General features: G+C 39.0%; 1 protein-coding gene across 1 annotated transcript; it reads left to right on the top strand.

Moving 5' to 3' along the window:
* The first annotated feature begins 16 nt into the window (after positions 1–16).
* Positions 17–26828, top strand: LOC101850105 (transcription factor 25). The gene is made up of 17 exons (XM_005105765.3): positions 17–339; positions 4707–4883; positions 6425–6564; positions 8313–8384; positions 10067–10152; positions 11178–11299; positions 12327–12426; positions 13672–13765; positions 14789–14881; positions 15942–16047; positions 16954–17061; positions 17984–18105; positions 19539–19697; positions 20519–20594; positions 22346–22425; positions 23804–23882; positions 24918–26828. The coding sequence occupies exons 1-17, from the start codon at positions 127–129 to the stop codon at positions 25194–25196; spliced, it is 2106 nt and encodes a 701-aa protein (XP_005105822.2). The 5' UTR covers positions 17–126; the 3' UTR covers positions 25197–26828.
* The last annotated feature ends 429 nt before the right edge of the window (positions 26829–27257 follow it).

The raw sequence follows: 27257 nt of genomic DNA, 5'->3' as shown, positions 1-27257 counted from the left end.
CAGCTTCCACTTCCTCCTCTGTGATGTAGGCTTACTGTGTGTGTAAACTTACAACTGTTGTTGTGGAGGAGCTAAGACTAAGAGTTGTTGCACAAACAGGCGTGACAGTGATACTACCGTACGAAAATGTCAAGCAGGGCTTTAAGACGTCTTCAAGCAGATTCTGGTCTCTCAGACTTCCATGTGGATGCTCCAAACGGAATATCAGAGGACAGTGACGTTGAGAATGATGGAGATGGAGCTTCAGAATGCAATGCCAATGATACGAATTTTACGAAAAAGGGAAAACGAGACAGAAGGAAGAAGCAAAAGAACGCCACTCTAAATCCTTTTGAATTGGTATGAATTAAATCATATGGTATTTTTTTACTTTCCCTCCCGTCTCACACTCAGCTACCAGTTGTCTATTTTCTACTAAATATTGATGCGCTGAACACGAATAAGTCGAATATCAACTTCATTTCCGTCGCAAATTAATGGTTTTTGAAATATTTGATTGTTTTTAACCGAGATAGACATGCTTTGGACCAATCGGGGGGTTCCAGGGGGGCCTGCCCCACTGGGGTAAAAGAAAATCTGGGGGGTTACAGGGGGGCATGCCCCCCTGTTTTTACACCCATAATTTGATATTTTAGTTTTACAGTTAGATTTGAAATTGTCTTGAAAATAATTGATTTGCGACAGTTTTAGTGGCTTTATGTGTGATCTGCAGCAAACAGTACAGCAGTTTGACCCCTGAAACAGTACATCTGTGTGCGGGAGTGAAAGTAAAAATTTACCAATCATATCCCAGGCTAGATGACTTTTAAACTCTTAAATCTACACCTACACCTCTATTCTCACCCGGAGTGAGAATAGTGCAGGCGAGTCTTGTGGCTATTCTCACCCGGTGCGCGTTCACCAAATTTTGCGTTCACCCTAAACCACAGAATTCTACACTGTGATAACAGAAAAATTGTAGAATTCTGTGCCGTGAACAAACGTTCCATTACAACTGTAGCCTACTAAGAGCGTACAATTTTGTCTGTGGGCAGTGGAGAGAAAGAGAGAGAGGAGTAGCGCGAGAATTTCCGGGCAAAACAAAATGGCGACCCGCGTAGTTCGGCTCGATTCGAAAAGTTAAATAGCCGTAGCATCTTTGTAGACTACCAAATTAACTTACTTTTGTGTTTTAACATCATTTTTTAACTTTGTTTTGGTCAATTTGATCGTCCACACCGATAGACAGTATTCAGAAAGAGACAGAGAGAGAGAGAAGAGGGGAGGAGTTGATCTTGCGAGAACTTCCGGGCGGGTGAGAATAGCCACTTTCTTAGATCTAGATCTACTAAGTTTATGCTGGTAAATGAAATTCAGTTCGTGCTCGTATTATAAAATAAATTAGAAGATCTGGGTATTTTTTTTGGCCACCTCAATAGCGCAGGTGAGTCTTTTGGCTATTCTCACCCGGTGTGCGTTCACCGTTTTATAGCCTAGGGCTGGATTGTACTTTACCGGACCACCCGTCTCGGCCCGTGATTACTACGCACGACTAGCCTAACTACGCACTGATAGTACTCTACGTGCGGATAAAAGATAGTTCCGCGGGCGACTTCGCGCACGCACACCGCGAGGCGAGGTGAGCGAGAGGTGGTGGTTGAGAGTGGGCAGGGGATTTAACTTTGGTTTCAGGGGGGCTTGCCCCCTGAAACATTAAAGACAACACATATTTTATGCGAAACACTAACATGAGCAGACAGTCGTGTTTACATCTATCAATGTAACAACAGTGGGAGGAGGGGGGGTTTCAGGGGAGCTAGCCCCCCTGGCAACAATAATTTAAAGACACACACACATAAACAATAACATGAGTGGACCATCGGGGTAGATACTCGCCAAGTCGCGAGCAGGGCTGAGGGGGTTGCAATTATGCAAATGAGCTCTCGTGCACATCTCTAGCCTCCAAGCCAGCAGAGTCGCGAGCAAAAATAAAAATAGTGGACCGCGTGATTAGATTGACCAATTAGCCTCAAGGTGTCAGGATCGAGGGTCAAAGGGCACGTTCGTTATGACTGAAAAACCCGGTAAGAGACGTCGGTCGATTGCTGGCAGTGGAAGAGTGAGGACGTAGAAAACTGAGCAAGAGAGTGAGTAGAGGAGCTCGGAAACGAAGAATAGTAGGCCAATAGGCACCAGGGGCGCCATAGCAAAAGTAGTTCCGACCGGTGGTCCGGTAAAGTACAATCTTACCTAGCCTAGGCCAACCAGTGGTGTTCACCGTTAACTACAGAATTCTACTCTGTTATAACAAAATTGTAAAATTCTGTGCCGTGAACGAACGTTCCATTACTATACTACTGTTAGCCTAAAAGCGTGCAATTTTGTTTGTGGGCAGTGGAGAAAGACAGAGAGGAGTAGCGCGAGAACTTCCGGACAAAACAAAATGGCGACCTGCGTAGTTCGGCTCGATTCGAAAAGTTAAATAGCCGTAACATCTTTGTAGACGACCAAATTAATTTACTTTTTTGTGTTTTAACATAATTTTTTAACTTTGTTTTGGTCAATTTGATCGTCCACACTGATAGACAGTATTCAGAAAGAGAGAGAGAGGTGGGAGGAGAACTTCCGGGCAAAACAAAATGGCTACCCGCGTAGTTCAGCTCGATTCGAAAAGTGAAATAGCCATAGCATCTTTGTAGACGATCAAATTAGCTTACTTTTGTGCTATAACGCCATTTTTTCTATGCTTTTATTAGCAATGACAATGAAAAATTAAATTTTCATCCAAATTGCTTAAAAATAAAATGGGCTTAAATGAAAATAGAGTAAATTCTAAGAACTATGGTTTTTTAATTTTATAAATCCATTGATAAATAATAAAGTTATTGGGATTTTTGTTTGCAAAATGTTGGAGGACCTTCATATAGGAAAAAATCGCCAAAATGTACGACATGTTTTGATGTATTTTGAGGAAAAACTGTTCATAAGTCAGTAATGATTAGCAATGCCCATCGGGCTTTCCCGCGCGGCGAAAATTTGGTCCCCGTTTGCGGGTGATTTTGCGGACCCGGCTGAAGCGTATGTGACTAACTTTGTCGACCTCGGTCTGCTCTATTTCCGAACCAATCCGAATGAAACTCGGGAACCAATCAGAAAATAGGGCAAACTAATGATATGTGGACGTTGAAGTTCGTACACATAAATTAACCTATACTTTTGGTGTCGGGAACACTTTCGTATCGGGTACACCGAAAACTATAAGGAGTTTGAATTTCAACGCCGAGATAGTAATAGATCTATCTATCTTCTATAGTGTGCTCAAATTTGAACGTTCTGTGTCAAGTAGTTGTTTAGACCCGATCATAAATGCACAACTACCCCCCTATCCAAAGCGGCTTCGCATGGAGACCGGCCATTTTCCCCTCACTCTCGCGGCAAATGTATGTGACCTACAAATCCCGGCATGACTATTCCGGGCCCGTTCATTGGTCACTTGAAATAGGGCAATGGCGGGCACGCGCATCCGGTTGTTTTTCTCTCTGTTCCCCTGTAACATCGCAATGGGGGTATTCCGAGGCGAGGTTATCTCGTCTCGAGGTGTTCGCGTCTCAACGGGGGAAAATAATTTTTTATTGTACGGCATGCTAGATTGAATTAACTTATCTTTTAAGGTTGGCATGGTCTAAATTCATCATAAAAAGCTTTGCAATTATTTAGTCACGCTGCCGACATATATTCTTAAAGATCCCATGTTGTGATACGATGCTATAAATAAAATGGACTCATCCCGACACCCCATTTTTGCAAAATCGTAATATGTACACCAAAATTTTAATTATAACAAAATGACTACGAAATGGGTAGTAAATCTGAATGCAGAAATGATTTCTTTGTCCTTTCTTACAACTTGCACCCGTCCGCCCTCCCACTCACACTAATCCACTTGCTATGTCACTTTTTGGTTTTTTTCAAAGTATCCCGTGCTCAAAAAGACATTGCTTCCACATAAATAAGCCAGACACTTTTATCTTATTGCTGGCCATTTTTGTCTTTAGTCCATTGTGAAAGTCATTATAAAAATTGATAATAATATAATAGCGTTGGTGCTGTGGTGGAACCTTGCATCGATATCTGATAATGACTATAGTGCATCTGCAGAGGAAAATATCTGAATCAAAATAGAAGAAATAAGGATTAAGATGACTTGTGGCTTCTGCTATGGCTTATGAGACATTCTGGCAGAGAAGAGTTTGCCACAATTTGAGCATTTTTTGGATGTTCACAGCTTGTGGGCTTCTCTTTTGGTTTCAGCATTTATAATTCGTAGAACCTCATATAATTTGCTGTTCTGTAGCTGAATCTATCGTGGTATATAATGTTAAAGTCCTTCAGAGACATAACTAATCAAATTGCCGTTATAATAAATAAACTGGCAGCATTCGGAGGTCATGCATCCTAAACTTACCCCAGGTAAGAACACCTCAGACCAACCAGATTTATTAATGAAATCAAGCAGATATTACACTGTAGCTATAACAAACTCCTAATGTTATGTAATAGGCAGCAGATTAGCAATAGTTAGCAAGTTTAAAAATAAAAGTTTGATGGTCTTTCTCTTCTATTCAGAAATGTAGCCTACCCAGTCCAGAGTCAAGTCCCATTACATGAAGTGTTTATGTAATTACTGTTTTGGGTTTTTTAAAGTTTTTTCTTTGTAAATTTTTTAGCTGAATGAACCAGACAATGAGGAACCAGAAGAGAATGAAGTTGAGGAACCTGATCCAGAACTGGAGACAACATCTGTTTTGAAGACAGAGGCGAAAGGTGCCAAGAAGAAAAAGAAAAAAAATAAGAAGGGAAAAGAAAAGGTTGCTCCTGATTTGAATGGTGGATGTTCAGAGAAGGTTGGTTTGCATTAGTTTTTACTTCTACTATTGATAGTTTGCTTTTATAAGTTATATTTTGTACTTATTCTCTTGATTTACTTGTGATTTTAGTTCCCTGTATATATATATATATACAGTCAAACCTGTGTAAGACGGCCACCCATTGTCAAGGAGAAAAGTGGCCCGTATAAGACAGGTGGCCGTCTTAGGCAGGACTGATCAAGATAAAGAAAACAAACCATTCCCATCTGAGGCCCCAATCGAAAGTAGCCCATTATGTTGTCTTTGTTGGTGTTGTTGTTGTTGGTTTGTATTTCGTTTGTAATTTTTATTTTGTCGCTGATTTTGCACAAGGGTGACAATAAAACAAAACGTATCAGACAAAGAAGACTGAGTGCCATGTTAAAACAAACACATGGGTCGCCACCACTCGGAGAACGAGCGACGCTTCTGTAACAAGTTCATGTTGACTTACTTTGTTACAGACTGGGTAAACAGTAACCACTCATCTCACTTAAGATTTGTGTATGAGTTCTGGGTGGGGCTTATGGGTTATGAGGGATCACACGCTTACCTCACCGGCAGCTGAAAATTGGTAGCTATTGGTCAACAGTTGGAGGGGCCTACGCAACATGATCGGTTGGAGGGACTACCAAACAAGAACGACAGGTGATTGAATTACGATGGCTTGCCCACAACACCAGGGGCCAAAGCACAATTTATGACAAAACGTAATGGAGTCACTAAGGTGACCGTCTTAGACAGGCATTATTGCTTAGTATGATAGGGGTTGTGTGTTAAATTATGGTGGCCGCGGCCGCGTTGGACAGACAGGTGCCCGTTTTACACAGTTAAATTATATAGAAAAAACGCAAGGGGGGGAAATGGAAAGTGGCCGATTGTACAGGTGGCTGTCTTATAGAGGTGGCCGTCAGGGCAGGTTCGACTGTATATATATATATAAACATTCTCTCTCTCTCTCTCTCTCTCTCTCTCTCTCTCTCTCTCTCTCTCTCTCTCTCTCTATCTCTCTCTCTATCCCTCCCTTTCCCCTCCCCCTCTATCTAACACAAGCATGACCTGCTTTAAAGAGGGGCTGGCAAATTGCAATTTGGTGAGTGTGGTGGTATTGTATGAGTATGTGAGTTGAAATGTTTATCATAAACACATCTTAAAGTGAGATATATTTGGTTTGGGTTTGTTTTTTTTTTGCAACACTAGGTGCAGGGGTTATTTTTGTCTTACAGGATGTGTTTGAAAAAGTTTCCATGGCTGCCTGGATGATTGCATAGTTTTGCTCACAGGAAAAAGCCGGGAGGGAGGGGGGGAGGCTCAGTGACTGTGCCATTGCAAAATGCTGGGGGTGTGTCAACATGATAGGCTGTCATGATATTTGTAGTTTTCAAAATGCTTTTAGGTAGCAAAATTAAAACTGACACATCGATAACTGAACATCCTCCTCATCATTAAAGATGCAGGTTACTTTTTATTTCCCGTGTTTCAAAAATATATTTTGCAGTTTTCTCTTAACAAAAACATATAATAAATCCTTTTTTCAGGACCCCATAGATGAAGTGGAAGCATCAGTGCAAGAGGTGAATAGGATTTTAGGAGACCCAGGCACTGCTTGTGCAGCTGAGGACAGATCCTCAATACAGTTCTCTGTCAACATGAAACCTTTGCTGCACATAGACTACAGGTGTGACAAATATATGTGCTGAGCTTATTTGTTAACTGTCTTCCATCTAAAGGTGTTTTGACAAAGTCATTTCATGATATGTTTATGAATCAATTCAGCCAAGTGCACAGTAAGTGTCTTATCTCATAGTGCATTTCAAGTACATCTTGAAAACAACCACAGGAAATTTGTTGGTCCCACTAGATTGATATGTGGATCTCTCTCTCAAACAGGAATGGCATGTAGTGAAGTATTACTGAAGTGTATGTATCTTTTAAACAATGTCCTGTACTGCAGAGGTGCCAACTAGTACGATTTTACGTATTTTAGTATGATTTTTTTCCGAAAATACGCGCATACGACTTTTCATGAAAAAATACGGATCCTAGAATGCCAAACATACGAGATTCGGCTTGGGCGAGTAAACCTAATTATCTCAAGTCCCATCTTTTGTCAAAATAGTATCAGTATCGCGGAACTGGAATATTTCAAAACCTAGTCCGATAAGGTCAGTAACTTCAATTTTGCCGGTCGCGATTGTGATATTATATTCTTTCACCTTTTCCCCGTCCGAGAGTAGGCTACATTTCACGCGAACAGGCGGCTATAGCGGCAGGCGGAAGTGTATGTGACACCGAGGCTCGATAGGGAAAATCAAGTTCTACTTTCGCTTTCGTTACCACCGAGAAGTTTGCCAGCTGTAGTCTGATAACACAACATTTGTGACATGCAGGTTGTGCAGAATAAACGCTGTGTCACCGTGCAAATATAGTTTAATCAATACTCGGACTCGTCTCTGTGCTGTCACTTGTGGGAAAAAAAGAAAAGAAAATACAAGTGCCGTCTGATTTTTAGATTGTCTGGCTCGCCATCGTGACCGGTCAGTGACCCTGCGCGCATTCGCATCATAAATAAATGCGGCATTGTGTGAGCAAAGACCGTCTTTAGTGGAAGTAACGGCGTTGCGAAGTATAGGACTACGAAATAGGGGAGGGGATTATTGATTTTTTTAAAAGATGCCGGGGGGGGGGGGGGGGTGAAGACAACACCAGAGGACAAAAACTTGGAAGCAAATTTCAGTATTTTGATTAGAGCTCTGTGCAAAGCGCGCGTTGGTGCAGGCCGTGTGTGGAATCTGGACCCTTCATATTTTGCAAGTCTGTGTTATTGAAATAAAGTGTTCGCGTTTCATTGGATGGGTGATAGTAAATTATACCTACAGTGTGTGTTGCAGCTTTCTGTTCAAGACTGGCAGATTTTCAGTGTCACTGCATCTTGCCCTCCCACAGATGTTACAACTCTCACAGTGCATGGGTCTACTTGAGCCATTCAAGTTATTGCTTTTCTCTGAGTTTGAGCAATAATTTTAGTCTGTCAGTTATAATAAGGGGGGAAATTATATAATAGACTGAAACACTTCAGTGAAACAAGACCCCAGTACGACACTGAACACTGACATGTTTTTGATTGGATACATGTATATTGTACGCATGTGTGCTCCCTTTTTCGAGCTGGTGAGCTAGTAAATTTTTTTTCAGGAAATATTGCTGGACACCCTGAACATTTTACTAGTTGGTCGGTCGGTCGTGGGGAATACACATTTTCATATTTCCCAATACTTATTTCGGTTTTCAGTGGTTGGCATCTCTGTGTACTGGGAGAAACTTATGATAAGTTCATGGTTTGAAAGATTGACTATTCCCATTTACTGGTAAAGTTTTTTGTTATCTAAGATGTCTAATAGTTACCTATTGACTTTCACAATACAGGAATCTTAATCCAGACACAGAGATGAAAAGAATGTTTGGTTCAGATCTTTTCAGAGGAGAACAGCAGCAAAGGTAAAGATACAATTTCTTTGAAACGTAATCTGTACTTTTTACATGACTGATCCTGCAAATGAATCATTTGTTAAATGTACTACTAATGGTTAGATAGTAAGTGTTAATGAATTGTGAAGAAAGTGTTTGAATGTTTTCTTGTAAAAGTTTGATAGATAAAGGTAGTATAAACACGCTCGCTGCCTTCCGAGCTCGTAGTTTAGGTGAAATGGGGGTAATTCAGCTCGCTGGGTTTTTTTTGCTCTTTCGCAATAAAACACCAAATGCTGAACACCTTGTAAAAGTTCAGCTTTTCCTCATTACAATGGTGTAAGTTGTTTATATGTCCGATTATTAGGACCTGGAGAATCGCTGTGGAAAGCGAAGCCCCTCGCGGTCGGAATGCGTAGTCGGCCGGTTCAAAAATTGACACGAGTGCATTCAAATGCTTCGCGGAAGGATTGATGATTAAATACTGCTTTTCATTGGCGGAGAACTGTAGAGCTTTGAAAGGGCTTTCCCATGGTATATTTTTGGCCTTTGGAGTTTAAATAGAAAGCCTTTAAAAAATACTGTCAAAATTTTCAAAGATAAATTTTTACACGAAATATGTAAAATACCTGCTCAAAAAAGGTACCAATAGAAAGATCAGTTCATCTTCTATTAGAATTAAGTAATCGGCTTGGAATTATTTTGCATCAATCCTTCTCGGAAAGCATGTGACCCCCCTTCGCTTGGAGCACTCGGTACACTGCAGTATAGAGCCGACTCGCTCGCCACGGAGGCCGGGACAGCACTCTGTGTTTTGTTGAAATAATCATCGTGTTTGAGGCGATAAAATACTAATTTGTAATGATCTCACAATCTATAAAAAAATTAGGCTCCATATCTATGTTATAGTGGTTGTACTCTGTTAATGTGGAGATGGTTGGTGCGCTTGATACTCTTTTATATCTGTCAAACATGGGGTTGCAGCCAGTTAGCAAATCTGATCTTTTTTTTTAAACAGCTACCATTTTCTTGAAAATTGACTGAGAGTTTAAAGAGTGGTGTCAAAATTCTCATGGGGTATAGGCTCTTCATATGGAACTGATCAATTTGGCATTCAGCTACTTTAGTTTCTGGTACCTAATAGGTGCAATAATCTTTTTTTGTTAATGTTACTTATTTTAGCTACTTTTCTTTTCCAAGTTGTTGCAACTATCCACCGTAAAGTTGTTAGAGCAACAGCATCTAAAAATCTATTGTTTAGTTAGTTGTCGACTGTTTTTAACTGCCCATGGAATATCTCCTTATTTGTGTTCTAGAAGGTTTAAGTATAAATCTATTCTTGTCCCTCATTAGAGACCCACTTTGAAAGAGCGAGTTCAACCTCAAATGTATTTGTCTAGTATTGTGAGGGATTATTTCATTTCTTTTTCTCCTTCTTGGATCTTGATATAGGCAACACCAGCCTTCTTCACAAATGCTAAGGTGTATCAGAGTTCTCCAAGTTGCCCTAGTGCATGTCCCTCATGGGCACTGGTTGTAGTTCTGTGACTGTTATGGGGCTGTCTTGTATTGGGCACTCTTCAACCAGATGTTCTGTGGTAATGGATGCTGAGTTGCTTTGCATGTCTCTGACCAGCCAACCCTCAGTTTCCTGAAAGTGTGTGTATGTATACAGCTGGATTGTTTTTAATGGGAACTATTTCTCTTCTCAGGCACCGGAGACGGAGAAATCGACCCGTGTTGCGCAGCACAAAGCTAGTCCAAGTCAAAGACACCTGGCATAGTACTGGTGGCTCAGGTGATTCATAGTTTTATACCACCAGATAGATAATAGATACACTTTTAGCTCACTGAAGACGTTTCCGGTTAAAAACACAGGCTGGCCCGCCAGTTCTGTGGTTGATGACTTTTTGATCCAGAGCATTTTTAGTTACGAGACTGCTAAAACTGCTTGTGTTGTAAATTGCAATGATTGTCTTTATGGCGTCTCTAATTTTCTTATTTTGTTATTGCACAGCTCTTTTCAAGATGTCATTAAAATATATTTACTTTTGAGAGGAACAAAATGCAAAGAAAGTGATATCGTTTTTCTTCTCAGCAAAATTCACAATTGCGCTCTCTACAGTGGAGCTTTGTTGTACCGCCTCCGTTATACTGCCAGCCCCACCTACCACCAGGTTTTGCCACATAAACATAGTATTTACACTTTTACACCACCATCCCCCAACTGTATGAGTTGTACTGTCCTTATTTAACTAATATAAATTTGCCCCACCATACCAGTGTCAGCAAACTGATCTCCAGAGGAACACACCACACAGGGCGCACAGCACAGAGTGATTAGCTGCTTGGAAATCTTTTTCCCACAAGAAATACATACAGATAGAGAGAGAGAGAGAGAGAAGACTTTCCGCTCTGAATACATGTGCATGTACATGATGTATATCACCCATAAAAACAAAACTTCAACCACAGATCACACAGCAGAATCATGTCCCTTGACTTTGGGCAGTCAGAACTACATATCAAAGGAACCCGTTGAAATACTTTAAACCACCAGCTCCGCTATTCTGCCGACATCATGCTCATAACAAAAGTGGCAGTATAACGAGGTTTGATTGTATATACGTAAAATAACCCTCAGCCACCAATGTATGGGAATGATTGACTTATAATAGATATTTATTGAGTTTAAAAAAAAGGTCATCATCAATATTTGAAAATATTGTAGTTTAAGATACAAAGCAACTGATTGCTAAAGTATCTTGGAAGCTGTACTGTATCTGTTACATATTTTTTTCCCCTCTCTCTCTGCCTTTCCAGGTCTATCCATGAAATATTTGGGTGAAGAAAATGGATTTGTGTATGAACATTCATCAGCCTACCAGAAATTTCAACACAGGTTTTTGGATGGCATTGAGTCGGGATACCCAGAGAACATTTTCGTAAGTAACTCCCTGCTGCATATCATGCTTTATGTTTGAGCATCTAATTTCTTTTAATACCACTGGTTGTTGCCCATATCAAGATTTTAACTGTGCATTAGTTTTTTTGAGTATATTTCAACTTTGGTTTCAAGGACAATTGATCCTTGTGCTGTGATCCTTATCGTCTGCTCATAACATGAAAACAGTCAAGTTTTTAACAGGCTTTAAAAGTTTTGAATTTTTTCAAGGAGTGTTGCATGATTCAAAAAAATTTCATGCATTTGCTTTGTGTATTATTTTCACAGTGAGTAGAATATATTTAGATTTATCCGTACTTTGTTTGTTGTGAACATATTGTGTCCTAGTTCAAATGAGAGAAGAAATAAATGCTCTCAAGATCTATGTATTGTGTCAATTGATTTCAGTTTTGAATGTGTCAATGTTTATTAGGCACATTATTATTTTCTTTGTAATTTCTTGCTTAAGATTGTTCCATTCATAAACTTGTCTTTAGTCAAAGATTTTTATCTTAGTTTCAGAGATCAATATCAATGTCTTCCACGGACACAGCCGTAAATGTTCATTGTCTTTTGATCCCCAAGTTCAGCATCAAGCAATAGGTTTTTGGAGTTATAGATCTATTTGGGGGTATAGCTTATTGATCCAGCACTGTCTGTTCTGTTACTTTGTTCTTTATTTTCAACCATCTTGATGAGGGGTAAAAGAAGGTAGCAGGTCCTGATCTTCAATTTTAACATTTTTAGAGTTGTTGGGTTTTGGGTTTAAAAAAAAAAAAAAAGATCTTTCTCAGATATGTTGCTTTTGTTTGTGAAATGAAGCTGACGGGTTTGTCTTGTTTTTTGTTGTTTCTTTTTAGGGGGGGGGGGTATTTTTTTTTCAAGTGTCAATTCTGAGAGCTGATTCAATACTGTCATGGGAAAAGCATCATATTTTTTTTCATAGTTGAATTACTGTAAATCTTGATGAGAAGAGAGTTGCCACTTCAAAACGTTCCACTCGTTCACAAATTTTGTTTTCATTACAGAATATTTTGCAAGAAAACCCATACCACATAGACACACTGATCAGCTTGGCAGATTTCTACAACATCAATGAGGATTTCCAGACAGGAGCAGAATGTATAGGTTTGTATTAACAATTTTTCTGTTAATGAAAAGATGAAACACAAATATTTATTCAATCTTCTATTCTAAGTGATTTTCAGTATCATATGACATGTTCATATGGAAGCTCTTGTTATTTTATGATGCCTCATTTCCAGAAATTGCTAGATTACAAAAACTTGAAGTATTTGTCCTACATTTCCAAAAAAGCAAGAACAGACAGATATAGAAATTCATTCGTACCAACTGCAGTGAGGTTACTGAAGACACAGTGCTACAAATGAAACAGAGAGAGAGAGAGAGAGAGAATGAATGTTTTACGGAGCGGGTTGTCCCAGCCCGTGAGACATGTATTTACTTGGCCTAATGTCCTGTCTTGTTGTGCGTTTGGGTCTAACTTTTGTAACGTCTACTGCCATTGTTAACAACCAAGACAAATTTCTCCCTGCGAGATGAATAAAGATTGTCATTGTCATTTGTATATATTTCCTTGTAACATGTTGACCCCTAGCAACATCCATAACTTACCTGAAACCCATGATATATTGCAATCATAGTCTCAGGTTCATGAAATTAAAAATGTTTCAGTAAAACATGACCACCAAAGTTTGGGGGTTATGGCTCCTCAAATGAGGCTTCCAGTAAGTCTTTACTAAATGTCTATATTTTAATATGACCAATACCAACCAAGTTATGAGGAAATCAATCAAAAATTTATCAGTGAAGTGCTGGAGGCAAAATTGCCTGAAGTTCAGCCAGGGGTGAAAATCCGTGAAATATTTTGAAATAATTCTAATTTTTTCACTCTATGCGAGGAGTTGGGAATGAGGGTTGTGCCCTGCCCCCCAGGACAGCCTGGCGGGGATCCAGAGTAAGCGCCAAACAAAAAAGGAATACACTTAACACTAAGATTAACTTGCACATTATTTCCAACATTAGAGCATCATCATCGTTACCATCATCATCATCATCATCATCATCACCGACTGAACAATTCCTCTCTTTCTTGTTTCTTTTTTCTTGAAGCCTATCAATTTGCACCATGTCAGTACATTTTTACGTAACCTACAAATGTCGCCACCAAAATCAGGACCTGGGACAAATTAAAATTTTTATTAAAATCCCGGAATGCAGATGCATTTTTCAGTTGGGCATTCCCTTAGATCAAAAGTTTCCAACCGTTAAGGCAGTCTGGTGTGGATTTGTTGCAAACAGGTGGTTTTTTTCTTGGCATGTATTTCAACTGAATAAACTTCTCATCTGCAGAAAAAGCGCTGTATGGAATGGAGTGTGCATTCCACTCTATGTTTAATCTGGCAGCCGGAAACTGTTTTTTAGATTTCAAAAGAAGGGAGAACAGGTGAGTTGTGCTGGAAAAATTTCGGCAAAAATGAAGTAGCAGTCATGCAACTCTTATGAAGCTAGTGAATCAATTTCAAGATTGGTGCTATTTTCTTTTTCAGTGTGAGAAAGTGCAAACTGAAATTGTTGATGGAAGTGTCCAATCTCATGTTTATCCTCTGGTGTCCACCAGTCTATAGAATTGAATGTTAACAGAGTTGCATAATTAGCATTACCTTTTTTTCTTATTTTGGGGGGGAAAGGGGGGGGGGTTGTACACGTGATGATGAGCCCCATATTCATGGGGAAAAAAACCATCAATTTTTCAATGGTTCCTACTCTCAAATGAGTATAGTTTCTTTTATGCTTCTTAGAATGTTGGAATTTACTTACTTCTGTCAAATGAATACTTTTCACAAATGGAAAATTATTTTGAAATGAATAACGTAAAAGCTTTTTTTACGTATTAGTTGAGAAGCACCATGAAACGTGGGCAGTTATGTTTCAATCAAATTGTGGAAAAGTAAGGTGTTATGTAAGGTGTGTTCGGAAGTTTAGAAATTGGTATTTATATATGTGAGGCAACGTGGTGGAATCAGGCTCTCGTCAAAATAATGAAATCAAAGAAAACCACAGTTTTCTCCCTGCTTGGCAATTTTTATCAAATTTTTATTTTTTGGCTCAAAACTTATTATGTCCATTTACAAACACATTCCTTTGAGGATTTCACTGAAAACGTTGATTAAAGGGCACCAAAATATAAATTTACAGTTTCCATGGACTCTCCAGCTTTGGAATTTACCAAGCTTTGGCGGCCATTTTCTCGCTAAATTTACCTCTTAAACCAGGTGACCCCCACCTCCTTCAATCCAAAATATCTCCACTTCTATTGTACATGGATGGGTAATTTTTTCATTGAAAGCAAGACAAACGAACAAGCTTTAAGATGATACCAATAACTCTACATGCCCAAAAATTGACGAGTGCCTGATTCCACCACGCTGCGTCACATATACTCATCTTTGTCATCTGTCATCCCCAGAGCAATGTTCATTTGCCTATTCAAGCACATCGTAAACCTAGGTCAAAGGGGTTGTAATCGCACAGCCTTTGAATTCTGCAAAGTCTTGTTGAGGTTGGTATTGCTTGAACTTTTTTGCTTCTCTTTATTTTATTTTGGTCATTGAAGTTCAAACATTTGGCTCCTTTGTGAATGGAAAACATTTAATTCTATTCTGATCAAAATCTTATTCAGTAACTACTTTGATCATCATGCTTCTCATTGTTCATCAAGGTGATAATTGATACTTCAGTTTGTCCTTGTTGTATATGAAGGGATCTGCAGATCCAGCTCTGTGTGAAATGACCACTCGTCCGATATAAGTTAATGAAGTTTATATAATACTAGCTGGGCCCCCTTTCGATGAAAGGAATGATCGGTGCATTAACGTCTGCTGAAAGTCATTTGCTTATGATATTTTCATTCTACCGGAATGGAGCAAATCTTGAGAGATGCAAAAATTAGAAGGTTTATATCTATACTCTCAAAACAGTGCGCACGGTTAGTGAACGGAAACCTCCTTTTCTAAAATTACAGAGACAGAAGCGTCGGCCAACAAAAGCGATCGGCGAAATAAAGAAATTTAATTTTTAACAGCAAAACTGTCTTGAAACTGAAAAAACAAAGGGCGTCATGATCTGGAGAATATTTTAAAGAATCTTTTGGCGAAAACCGCATGTCGATCGATGCAGCCATTAAAAAGCCTTTTGAATAGTAAAATTCGGCCACCACAAATAGATAATAGAAGTACTTCTTTAAATCTGCAAAAGGACAATCTTCATTGTCTTTCCTGTGTCTCTTCTATGTCACAGAGCTAAAAAGAAGAAAACTATTGATAAGTTGCTTTTTTTACTCTTCCTTTTGATATGCTTTACTTTACTTTACTTTTCCGATCCAGCGGCCATTTGGGTTCTAGCCCTTCGGTCTGTCGATATGGCAAAGAATTGACAGGTTTTAATCAGCTGTGCTTTGTTGCTGTATAGAGTGTTTCCGATGTCTGGGGAGGCAGGTAGGTAGGTGCTACGCAGATCACAAAGTGCTGGGCAGTTAAAGAGGTGGTGTGGTACTGTTTCTTCCTTTTGATATCTGTTTTGTGATAAGCGTCATATCTTGACATTTTGTTTTTGTGTTCCAGTTTAGACCCGTCAAATGATCCCTTGAACTGCCTCAGCATGATTGACTACTATGCCCTTCGGTGTGAACAGTATGATTATTTGCTTCGGTTAGAAGCAGAAGTCTCAGTGAGTAGTGCTTAGGTCAACAAATTATTTGCTATATGTCTTGTTTATTGATTTTGATTTTTTTTTATCCATCTTTTTTCTGTTTACTGTTCTTGAGTGATTGCTATGATTTGATTGTAGTTTTATGCCTGAATTTACTGTACTTAATTCATTATGAGGCAAAGTGCTTTTCCCCTGCTCCTCAAAACTGTGCTTCGTGGGTGAGAGGGGTACAGTATCCTAGGAGAAAGATGGAACTACTTTGTAAAATAACTTTGTTTGCTCATACCAGCAAATAGCCTATCCATTGCAACACAGCCAGCCACCTTTTTGAAGGATAGACAGATAGTTTTAAAATTCCAAGCTGATATGTTTCTAGATATTTGACATAATGTAGAATTTGAATGTTACAGGTAGGGGTTTCATTTTTCTCAGTAGAGTTAAGCCTACTTAAACTGCAGTGGTTTAGGACATCTTTTTGACAAGTGTGTGGCTCTTTGGTCTTGGGGGGTGGGTGGGGGGGTTTCTGTCAAGTATCTTCAACCTCTCAGGGATTCTTTCTATTTTTTCTTTCCCTACTATCATTGTTTCCTTATAGACTGCTGAATTATGTAATAATAATAATAATAGATAGCATTTGTATAGCGCATATCCCCGCTCAGCAGCAGGCTCTATGCGCTTTACACTATATTATGACTTAATATGTTTGAATGGTTTTTTCCTACTTTACCAGACTGATAAGTTTTTCTGGATGCCTTTCAGTCTCCATGGTATCAATGAGTTCTTGTGAATTCTTATGGTAATAGTGTCCACGGGTCTGTCATGTAAAAAAAAAAAAAATGTCGCCTGTGTATTAAGTTACTGTTTGTGCTGATTTTTCAGGCATGATTTTTATATGTTTAATTCCTTTTTTTTTTTTCCTTCCAGTATTCCTCGACCCAGCTTCAGACACCTAATTTTGCCTTTTCTGTAGCCTTGGCCCACTTCAAACTGGCTTTGCGAAGCAATGGAGACACATCTAAAGCTGACAAAATGGTAATTATAGTTTTACATCAGAAGTCGCTTTATTAAACAGCTTGAGAAGAGTGCTTAGGTGTGTTATAGAAGACTATGTATAAATTCAAATCAAATGTATTTGGAATTTGGCTTTCGTCTATCCAGTATTCTCTCTTCTACATTTATTTCCTATAAAAATGATCATAATTCACCAGGACTGCTTTATAGCATTTGTGTACTCATCCCCGTCACAAAGATGTTATACGGGGGGCTCTCGTGGCCTAGAGGTTAGGGTGTTGGCCTCTCATTCAAAAGGTCCCGGGTTCGAATCCGGGTAGCGACCGAAAAATTTTCTTATCTAAATTTGTCTCCTTTCACCTCATTTTCCTGCTCTCTAGCAATGTTCTGTCGTCTGCTTTCGTATCCTCTTTCTGCCCCCACCCCCTCACCTCCTTTGCCCCTTCCTCTGGGCTCCTGACTCTTTCTGCAGCCTTTCTACTGCTACTCCTTGGCCCCCCCTTACCGCTGTCTTTCTGCTACACCCCTGATCTTCTGGTAGGAAAGATCTACACCTAGCCTTCTCGGACAAGGGCGAAAAATCTCGGAGGGCTCGTGTGCAAGTTGCGCACGTTAAAGATCCCTTTGTGGTCTAAAATCGATAAGAGTAGGCTTCGGCTGCCACCCGGGCAAAATTCAAAATTTCCTACCAACTGAAAATATTAGGCGTGTCCCGCGCGCTCATATGACCTATGCAGTTGCGAGCGCCGTAAAACACTTTACAAAAACAAAACAAAAAAACAAAGATGTTATTCTTCATGGAATTAAGATGAATACACTCATAACAGTTGTCACTTTGATCTTGTATGTCACGGAATTAAACTCTACAACTGGTAAAAACTTTGTTCTAAAGTGGCACGCTCATTTAGAGTCAATTTGTGTGACTTTTGTGTGTTTTTGCCAGCTCCAAGACAAACTGTTGCTGTACCCAATGATGCTGTTGCCGTTGCTGGACAAGTGCTCCATTCAGCCCGACAAGCGAGTCAGTTCTCACAAATTCTTCCATTCGGATCCGGCGCATGAGAAGTAAGCAGTACATTTTCACACTAATTGATTCTACAGTTTTTCCCCTATTTTAATGCCCGCGCAGGAGACCAGCATGTTTTGGCAAAGGGATGTATGAGTGACTAAGTTAATGACCTCTAGTTGCACAGGTTGGTTTGTAGTGTACATTCTTTTCTTGACGTGTGTTCTTCAATACCATTTCTATAAAAGTAGAGAAGCCTATCTAAAGTGATGAGAAAAAGTACTGGGAAAATGATAACAATGAAATGTAGAGAAACTATTCTATTGTTACTTCAAAGATTTTAGATGTTTTTCAGTTCTACGACTCTCTGATGCCTGCACAAAGGAGTGTCACTCTTGTAGATACTTTCATCGAGAGTTCTATTGCAATGTTCTTCCAAACTCAATGTTTTTAAGTACTTACTTCAAACAATTTGTCTCTGTTCCTTGGTATATGTTCACCCACTCTTTCAGCAAGAGCATAATGATATTTCTGTCTCCCCAAGTCAATATTAGTCGTAAGTCGCAGTGTGTTATTATCAGCTATGAGGCTCGAAAGCAAAAAAAGTTACTTTCCATAAAATTTTGGGGTTTTTTTTATCAATTGAAAGTTGATGTCTTCTGCTTCATTTAAGATAAAAGTAAACGACTATAATCAACTATAAATTGCAAGTCTCTATCTCAATTCTAAGACCCCCATTGCTATGGAAACATGTTGCTCAATTTTGGAGGCCATTCTCTCCTTTTCGTGTTTCCTCACCTCGCACAATTAAAAGCTCTGTATTTTCGTCAAATATAGTCAAATTTACTTCATTCTTGTTTTAAATTGTAGGTAGTTTCCTACCCATTTCAGGTAAAGATTACGTTCATTGTTTGATTTATAGACTATATAAATATTTATCAATTTATTGACTCTATGTTGTGTTACTAACATTTTCTAAAAGAGATACTGCGGGCGGTAAAACCCCACAAATGTAGACCTATGCCTATGCTTTCGACTGTCCTATTTCTAGGACATTGTTTGGAGTAGCTTCAGCCCATCACAGGTCCTCTTAAACTAATAAATATGGAAACAAAGTGCTTTAAACATATAAAACCAATCTCTCTGGTCTGAAGGTTTGAAACAGATTTTTTATGAAATTTTAAAAAGTTTTGTCAGACCTATTTTTGTCCTGCACGGGTCAGATGAATGACACTTTTTTTTGGGGGGGGGGGGGGGGGTAATCTTTCCCTTGTACAATGTGTGAAAAGGATGTAATAATATATTACGTATCATTCTAGCTTTTCTTAATATTTGTATATTGCATCGGCCAGGTAAGCGCAGGATTCTTTTTTAAAATTTACTTTAATATTGTGCTTTCAAAAAAATGGAACGTGAAGAAGGCCTACCTTGTAGGTAATTATTGACCTTCCTTTTTGGAAGTCCTGACAGTAGTTTTTCTCTATTTATCAAGGTCAAATGAATTGGGACGACTAGTGCAGCTCTATGTTCGTCGCTGTGAGGCATGCTGGAAAGAGTCAGGAGTGCTGCAGTGGCTGGAACGCAATGTCAACACAGTCTTAGACATTGTGGATGAAGGAGTTGACAGCAGGCTAGAGACGTATCCTGCGTTGTATGTAATATTTGATATATTATGAGTCATTCTTAACCCTATCCGTGGGCACTGGGGTCATTTTGTACCCCCATGGTTGTATCTTCACATTTTAGAATACTTCTAGTACGAAGATCTCTTTGAAACTTTCAGTATTTCTCTAAAAATCATTTTGACAGACTGCTATGCTAAGCGTACGGATCGGATTAACAAGTAAATTTCCTCTTTGGAAAGTGGGGACACAGAGTTTGGAAAGTGGTGGCACAGAGTTCCCCACGTCGTAGGGATACGATAGTAAAACACGACGTACGGGTAGGGTTAAAAAGTCAACTTGTAAACATTGCAATAACCCACCTTTTCTCATACTGTACTCAGTTTTAATGCTTTTTAGGTTTGTCTTAATCTATATTTAATTTGTACCTAACCTGTGCTGTATATGCTGATGTTTCTTTGAAGCTATTCCTTTTTATATTTTCAAAAATTATAAACGTAAATATATCAGATGCCAATGAGTTATGTGGAAGAACAGGATTGAGTTGTGAATGAAGTGAAAAATTGGGAAATTTTATAGGTTTAGAACACATTGCAACTCTGTATAGTTTTTCAAGAGGTGGGAGCGGAATGAATGACTGTTTCAAGAAAATAACAATAAAGTAGACCTATATATACAGATATTGCCGAGTTGAGTAAAAAGGCATGATAGAATATCAGACTTGGGAACCGAAAAAAAATACAGTTGTAAGGAAATGCATCAAAGTGCTTCGAGTAAGTTTTACAGTCAGTACAACATATAATCATATATATATTTTGATTTTTTATAACCGTTTTTGCTTCATTTGCAGACGGCGACAGCAGTTCAAGCACCCGCCTCCCAGCATTCTCAGACATTACCATCTGTCTGGCATTGCTGTTCCATCTGTAAGTTAATTGTGCTTGGGTCTTTTGTTGAAACTTGCCTCATTATGGTCTTTAAAGCTTTTAAAGTTCTTGACTCATGTTTGCTTTCAACTCTGTGCAGTCACATTCTTTGTGTTTAAACTTGCCTCATTATGGTCTTTAAAGCTTTTAAAGTTCTTGTCTCATGTTTGCTTTCAACTTCAACTCTGTGCAGTCACATTCTTTGTGGTTGTGTGTTTAATAAATAGACAAATTGCGACTAGTCTCTACCCATATGTATAGCAAAAATATGTGATTTTCTGAGTACTTCAGTGTTTCTCTATCATTACGTTGTTTTTGACGACTGTATGAGGGAGGCCCCACTGCCCAAACAAAAATTGACGGGGTTCTCGTGGTCTAGAAGTACAGTGTTTACCTGTCATCATTCAATAGGTCCAGAGTTCAAAACCCAACAGTGACGGGGAAATTTTCTCCTTTCTCCTTCCTGTTCTTTAATCATGTTCTGTCATCTGCTTTCAACTCCACTTTCACTACGTTTAGAATAAACAAGAATGAGACCGGGGGCTTCCATGGCCTAAAGGGTAAGGTGTTCGCCTTTCATTCAAAGGTCCCGGGTTCGAATCCGGGTAGCGACCGAAAAATTTTCTTCTCTAAAATTGTCTCCTTTCACATCCTTTCCTGCTCTCTAGCAATGTACTGTCGTGTGCTTTCATCTCCACTTTCTACCTCCACCCCTCACCTCCTTTGCCCCCTCCTCTGGGCTCCTGACTCTTTTTGCAGCCTCTCTACTGCTACTCCTTGACTCCTCCATACTGCTGTCTTTCTGCCATACCCCTGATCATCTGGTAGGAAAGATCTACACCTAGCCCTCTCGGACAAGGGCGAAAAATCTCAGGGGTCGGGTGCGCAAGTTGGGCGCATTAAAGATCCCTTTGTGATCTAAATTCGATAAGAATAGGCTTCGGCCTCCACCCGGGCAAAATTCAAAATTTCCTACCAACTGTAAATGTTTAATGTGATCCCCGCGCTCATATGACCTTATGCAGTTGCAAGGGCAGTAAAACACTTACCAAAAAAAAAAAAGAATGAGACCTGCCACTTTTCAACCCCCCCTTGCCCCCTCATCTGGGCTCCTGACTCTTTCTGCTGCCTTTCAACTGCTACTCCCCTGCCTCTTCTTACTGCTGTCTGTCAGCCACACCCTTGATCTTAGGGTAGGTAAGATCGAACACCTGACCTTCTCGGATAAGGATGAAAAAATCTCTTGAGTCCAGTGTGCAAGTTGTGCTCATTAAAGATCCCTTGGTGGTCCTAAAATCGATAAGGGTAGGCTTCAGCCACTATCCAGGCAAAATTCAAAATTAATTTCTACCAAACTGAGTATTCTTAACGTATCCCATATGCTCATATGACCTTATGCTGTTGCAAACGCCATAAATCACTTACCCAAAAATATTTTTTTAAATTGATAACTTTAAAAAAACTGTGGACCCTATCCAGGGGAAACAAACCACGAAACACAGTATCATGATGATTAATTAGTTTGAAGCATGGTTTCTGCAGCATTAATTGTTGAAAATGTGTAGGTGAAAAGATGAATAATACCCATCCTGCCAGGTCAACAAAATCCAACTTTTACATAATGGAGAAACGGATCAGCTTTTCGTGAGATGATTTAGTGAAAGGTATAATATGTTATCTTTTCTCTCAGGAAAGAAGACTTTCTTGGATAAACAATGAATTCTCTCTATGATGTTTCTCCCCAATACCAGAATGTGTCCAACAGAACTGTGTATGGCCATGATCCATATCCTCCATCTGACAGCATAGCTGGATATACCAGACCCCCAAGGTTAGTCGTATAAAATGTCTTTTTTCTCAATTGTCTTTCCTTTCTCTTTATGTACTCAGGTTTAATACAGTGACAATGGCAAAGACAATCTTTATTCATTTTGCAGGGAGAAATTTGTCTTGGTCGTTAACAATGGCAGTAGACGTTACAAAAGTTAGACCTAAAGGTGCACTCACGCAAACACACAACAAGACAGGACATTAGGCCTGGTAAATACATGTCTCGCAAATTGTGATTGGAAGATTTACTCAAGCACTTGAGCAGATGAAAGAAACTAATGTCTTGTGTTCTAATGTCAAGTGTGCACAGTATCTAGTCATCTGGTAGTAATAAAGGATTGATTGAAATATATTTTGATTCAAAGGACTCTCAAATTTGATTCGAAGACCCCAATAGGAATCTACTGTATAACTGCCAACCAATTTATTTGAAAGGTGTATTTAACACGTTTTTTAGGGTCTGAGTAAAGGAGCCCATTTTTGTATCTGAAATCGTGTATTCTGTTTTCCAGTTTGGCTCCTCACTGACTTTCTGGTGCGATACTGAAAGAAAATTAAGAACTTTCAAGTTCGAATTTGCAAATACAGTCGAACCTGCTCTAATGGCCTCCTGTTTCTAACAATCACCTGTGCAAACGGCCACTTCCCATTTCCTCAATTGCATAATTTTTACATTGTAACCTCACTGTGTGAGACGGCCACGTGTCTGTTACGGCCACTTTTCTCGTCGACAATGGGTGGCCGTCTTGAGTCTTAGACAGTTTCGACTGTAATAATGAGAACGAGGCCCACAGGTTGATTGAAAAGATCTTTATTAAACATTTTTGACATTATTGTTGCATGTCTGTTTTCAATAGCTTGAATTTATTGAATACAGAAAAAGGTTGGCAACAATGAATGTAGTACAAGTTTGTGTTTTTTACACCCCCTGCCAAATGTACATGATGCTAGAAAAAAAAAAGGGTGTTTTTTAATGTTCAGAGATGGATACTGCTGGTAAACAATTCACCTTCAGAAGTCTAACAGAATAAGAATCTTTTGTTTGACAAGTTGCTATTCAAGTTATGCAGCTTGTTGTTTTGTTTATTCCTGTCACATATATGACATGCAAGCACTGCGACAGAATCTGCGCTGCAAACATAGGAAAAATTAGCTATGAAAGAAGCTGCATAAAGAAAACCTTGAGACCATCTTAAGCTAAGCTAAATTGACCGTCTGCATGGACGAAAAGAGCCATATTATATATGACTAAAAACTAAATTGCCTCTTGATGCAAGTAGTGTAGGGTTACATTATTTTCCCACCTGTGTTTGCAGCACTATGTGTGTATCATTTTATACCATGTTTCCATTCTACATTGGTTTCTTTTGCATTCCTAGACCAACGAGAGCTGCTGGGAGTGATCAAGGAATGCTGAGCCTACTTCTTGAATCATTGCTGCCTTCTTATAACCCATATGTAAGCTGAATTGTTGCTGTTTTCATTGTTGACTAGAAGTGAAAGTTTACTGCAGCTCCTTCCTGTCCATCTGTTAAGTTTTCTTGATATAGTGTCATAGTTTAAAGGCCTTTTAACTCTTTAAAATGTATACATTCCTTCAACTGTTTTTGATCTATACTAATTAACCGTATTTTACCTTTCCCTACATGTGTTTTCTTATCTTGATACATCAAAAATAGTTTTGTAAATGAAGACTTAACCCTATCCGTGCGTGGTGCTATACTATCGTATCCTTACGAAGTGGAGAACTCTGTGCCACCACTTTCCAGAGAGGAAATTTACTCGTTAATCCGATCCGTGCGCTTTGCATAGCAGTCTGTCAAAATGATTTTCGAAGAAATACTGAAAGTTTCAAAGAGATCTTTGTACTAGAGGTATTCTAAAATGTGACGAATACAACCCTGGGGGTACAAAATGACCCCAGGCATACGGATAGGGTTAAGGGGGAGAAATGGCAAACACGACAGTTCAACCGGGAATGAAAAGAGCAGTGTGCACATAAAATAGGAACTGAGAAAATTGTTTTTCAAACTTGAGATTTCTCAAAATCATCAACGTGTGACTATGCTGTTTTTTAATCCTGTAGAATTCAAACCTGTATTGTATAGATTTTACTTATTGGCTTGTAAAAAGAAAAAGACAATTCTTAAGTAGAGGCGGTCACTGTTCATAATTTTATTTGAATAAAGTCTCTAACAAGATAACAATGTAGTATACTTACTTCCTTCCACACTCATCTTGGTGCTCAAAACAGATTGTTGGAAGCATTCTTGACTACAAAAAAACAAGAGACATTCTCTTTTGCTGAAGGATGTTTTTGTAAGAGTAAATTATGTATGTACCCCTAAAAAAGGAAAATATTAAACTTAAAGTACTCAAGAGTGCTTGCAACATTAATCTGTTGTCAGATTAAAGTTAATCCCCTGAGTAATTACTATAGTTTCTAAGGCATTCTTACATCCCCTGAGTACACAATTTATGTTTGTTCATCAGGAGCTTGTTGATGTGAACAGCCGTCGCCGACAGAATCCTCAAGAAAACGGATTTGCTATGGGAGCTATGGACGATGGTTTAGGAGATGATCTGGGTGGTGCTGGGGCTAGAGCGATACCGCAACAGCTGCAGACCAGCGTCAACGCTATCATGGATGCCATGAGACAGCTGCTGAACCGGGCTGTGGCCATACCCAATGCTGATGAACAGGGGGAAGCAGACGAAGAGAATGAACGGGCGTGGGAGGAGGATGAGGAGAACTATCAAAATGATCATTAATCTTAATTAAAGAATGACAGCTTATTACTCTGTTATGGATATCGCTAATACGGGGTGCCCACTATGGCTGGATCGGGCCGATCGCCTGAAACTGAAAACAAACACGTTTGTTTTTTAGGCGATTGAGTCGCGGCGATTGGCCCGATCGGCGGATCCCAGCCGTAGAGGCACCCCGTATTAGCCTCATGCAGGGGTGGGATTTCGTGGGACTTTTCTTTAATTTGGGATTTCTTTTCTCTTATTCCTAGGTCTATCACTTCTAGCAAAAGTTGTTAGCGATCCAGATTCTAACAAAAGAACATTGAAATTTTTATGTCCTTTTTTGCAGAGGTAAAATCTTTTATACTGAGTTGCCTTTTTTGGTGAAGTGAAAGTGCTTCAACAGAAATCAGCTGTGATATGAAAAAATATCCCTGTTTTATTTCTTATTTGTCTTTGTATTAGCTGAAATGCTCCTATATCTAAACAGAAAAAAAGTTTCAAGGGTTATATCATCTTAATCTTCACTTGCAACCCTCACGTAATGCAGATCATCAAGTGTTACACACTTCAAGATAGCAAAAGAGATGCGAGAACTCGTATGTGTTGATTGCAGACCAAAGAGAGGCCTCACCAGTGTACCGTTTGCCTACATTTATCATACAAATGAAAAGACCTACACTCTGTGTATAGTGACACAGATTGTTTCTGTGAAGCAAGTTCAGTGCACAAGAACATGTGACGGCATGTGTCTTCTCTTGAGCCAAAAAGTCCATGGTTTGTTTTTACTAGACTCATGACATTTTTTTCCTTATGTTAGTAAAAGACATTCAAAGTTTATGTCTATGGCCATCTATTGCTGCATCCTTTTTGTGTGCATTTGTAGAACTTATCAGGAGACAAGAAGAAATTAAGAACCTTAATGAAAATCCTGATTAAGGCCAGTGGAAGACCAATTGGTTGCATTTAAGTGTTTCATTTAGACTTTTGTCTTACCATCGTCTATGTTTGGTGGTGGTGATGGATATTGTGCAGTGGAGGTTTTTGCTACGTACTGAAAGTTCTTATGTATAAGAGAGATATATATATATGTAGTCTAGCATGCACAAAGCAAAACACATAGGCCTACATAGCAAACAGATTTTATTTTTAGATCCCAAATTTTCTCTTACAGTTGTGTGTTCTTTGTATTTAAAAACACATACATAACAAAATTCGTTGCATATTAATGAAAAGATTTCCACGTCCGGCCAATTTGCTATATGCGTGCTAAACTGTATATATATACCATATATAAACTTTTGTTTTGGCTCCCTAAGACACAAGCCAGTACTATGCATGTTTTCTTCATTTGCTAATTTGACACTTGATTCTTTTGAGACTAGTGTTAAGGTATTTATGAATTTATGAGGGTTAATGAGAGTCTTGAATTCTCTACCGCTTTCAACTTGTCGCTTTTAATTTTGTCTTTCATTGTGCAATTTTTTCTCTCCATCTCATGTTATGAGTAACACAACAGAATAAATGTTGTGATCATGTCCGTTTATATTTAGACTATTTAGTTTAGTTTTAGTAAAAGTTTTATGGCGCTCACAACTGCATAAGGTTATATGAGCGCCAGAAGATTAGAGGTGTTACAAGAGAGTAACAAACAGAAAAAGGGGAGATAAGGACGATAGATATCTTATAGGAAAGAAGAAGCAAACCACACCAGAGCACCCGCCAACCACAGACTATTTGACGGAAAGTGTGGGCTCTGTGGCTGATAAAACAAAATAAGGTGTCTTCTTTCTCACATACAACATGTGAGAAAGCCAGAGGCGATGCATGGAATCCAAGCACTTCTTCAGTCTTGGTAATTTCAAGTTGTTTACATCATTAGGATTATGGGTCTTGTCAATGGATAAAACCTCATTTCTCTGTTTGTTGATGTAAACGCTTGGGCTTTGTGGCAAAAATTTAAAAAAACAATGAAGCATGTCGTCTTTCTACAAATACCACATTTGTGAGGCAGCGTAGTGAAATCAGGCTCTCGTCAAACTAATCAAAGTGAAGAAACTTGCATCTTTCTGCCGGTTTGTG

Source organism: Aplysia californica, unplaced genomic scaffold (genome assembly GCF_000002075.1).
Source record: "Aplysia californica isolate F4 #8 unplaced genomic scaffold, AplCal3.0 scaffold00490, whole genome shotgun sequence".
In the NCBI taxonomy this organism is placed as follows: Eukaryota; Metazoa; Mollusca; class Gastropoda; order Aplysiida; family Aplysiidae; genus Aplysia; species Aplysia californica.
The sequence above is the reverse complement of the archived record's forward strand: the minus strand, read 5'-3'. Positions and strand labels throughout refer to the sequence as shown.

Bases quoted from the DNA above. Each gene is read 5' to 3' on its own strand.
- LOC101850105 (XM_005105765.3), top strand. From the start codon at position 127: ATGTCAAGCAGGGCTTTAAGACGTCTTCAAGCAGATTCTGGTCTCTCA. The intron at 12,427-13,671 runs GTTTGTATTAAC...TCTCATCTGCAG, and splicing joins GACAGGAGCAGAATGTATAG to AAAAAGCGCTGTATGGAATG. The intron at 16,048-16,953 runs GTGAGTAGTGCT...TTTTCCTTCCAG, and splicing joins GGTTAGAAGCAGAAGTCTCA to TATTCCTCGACCCAGCTTCA.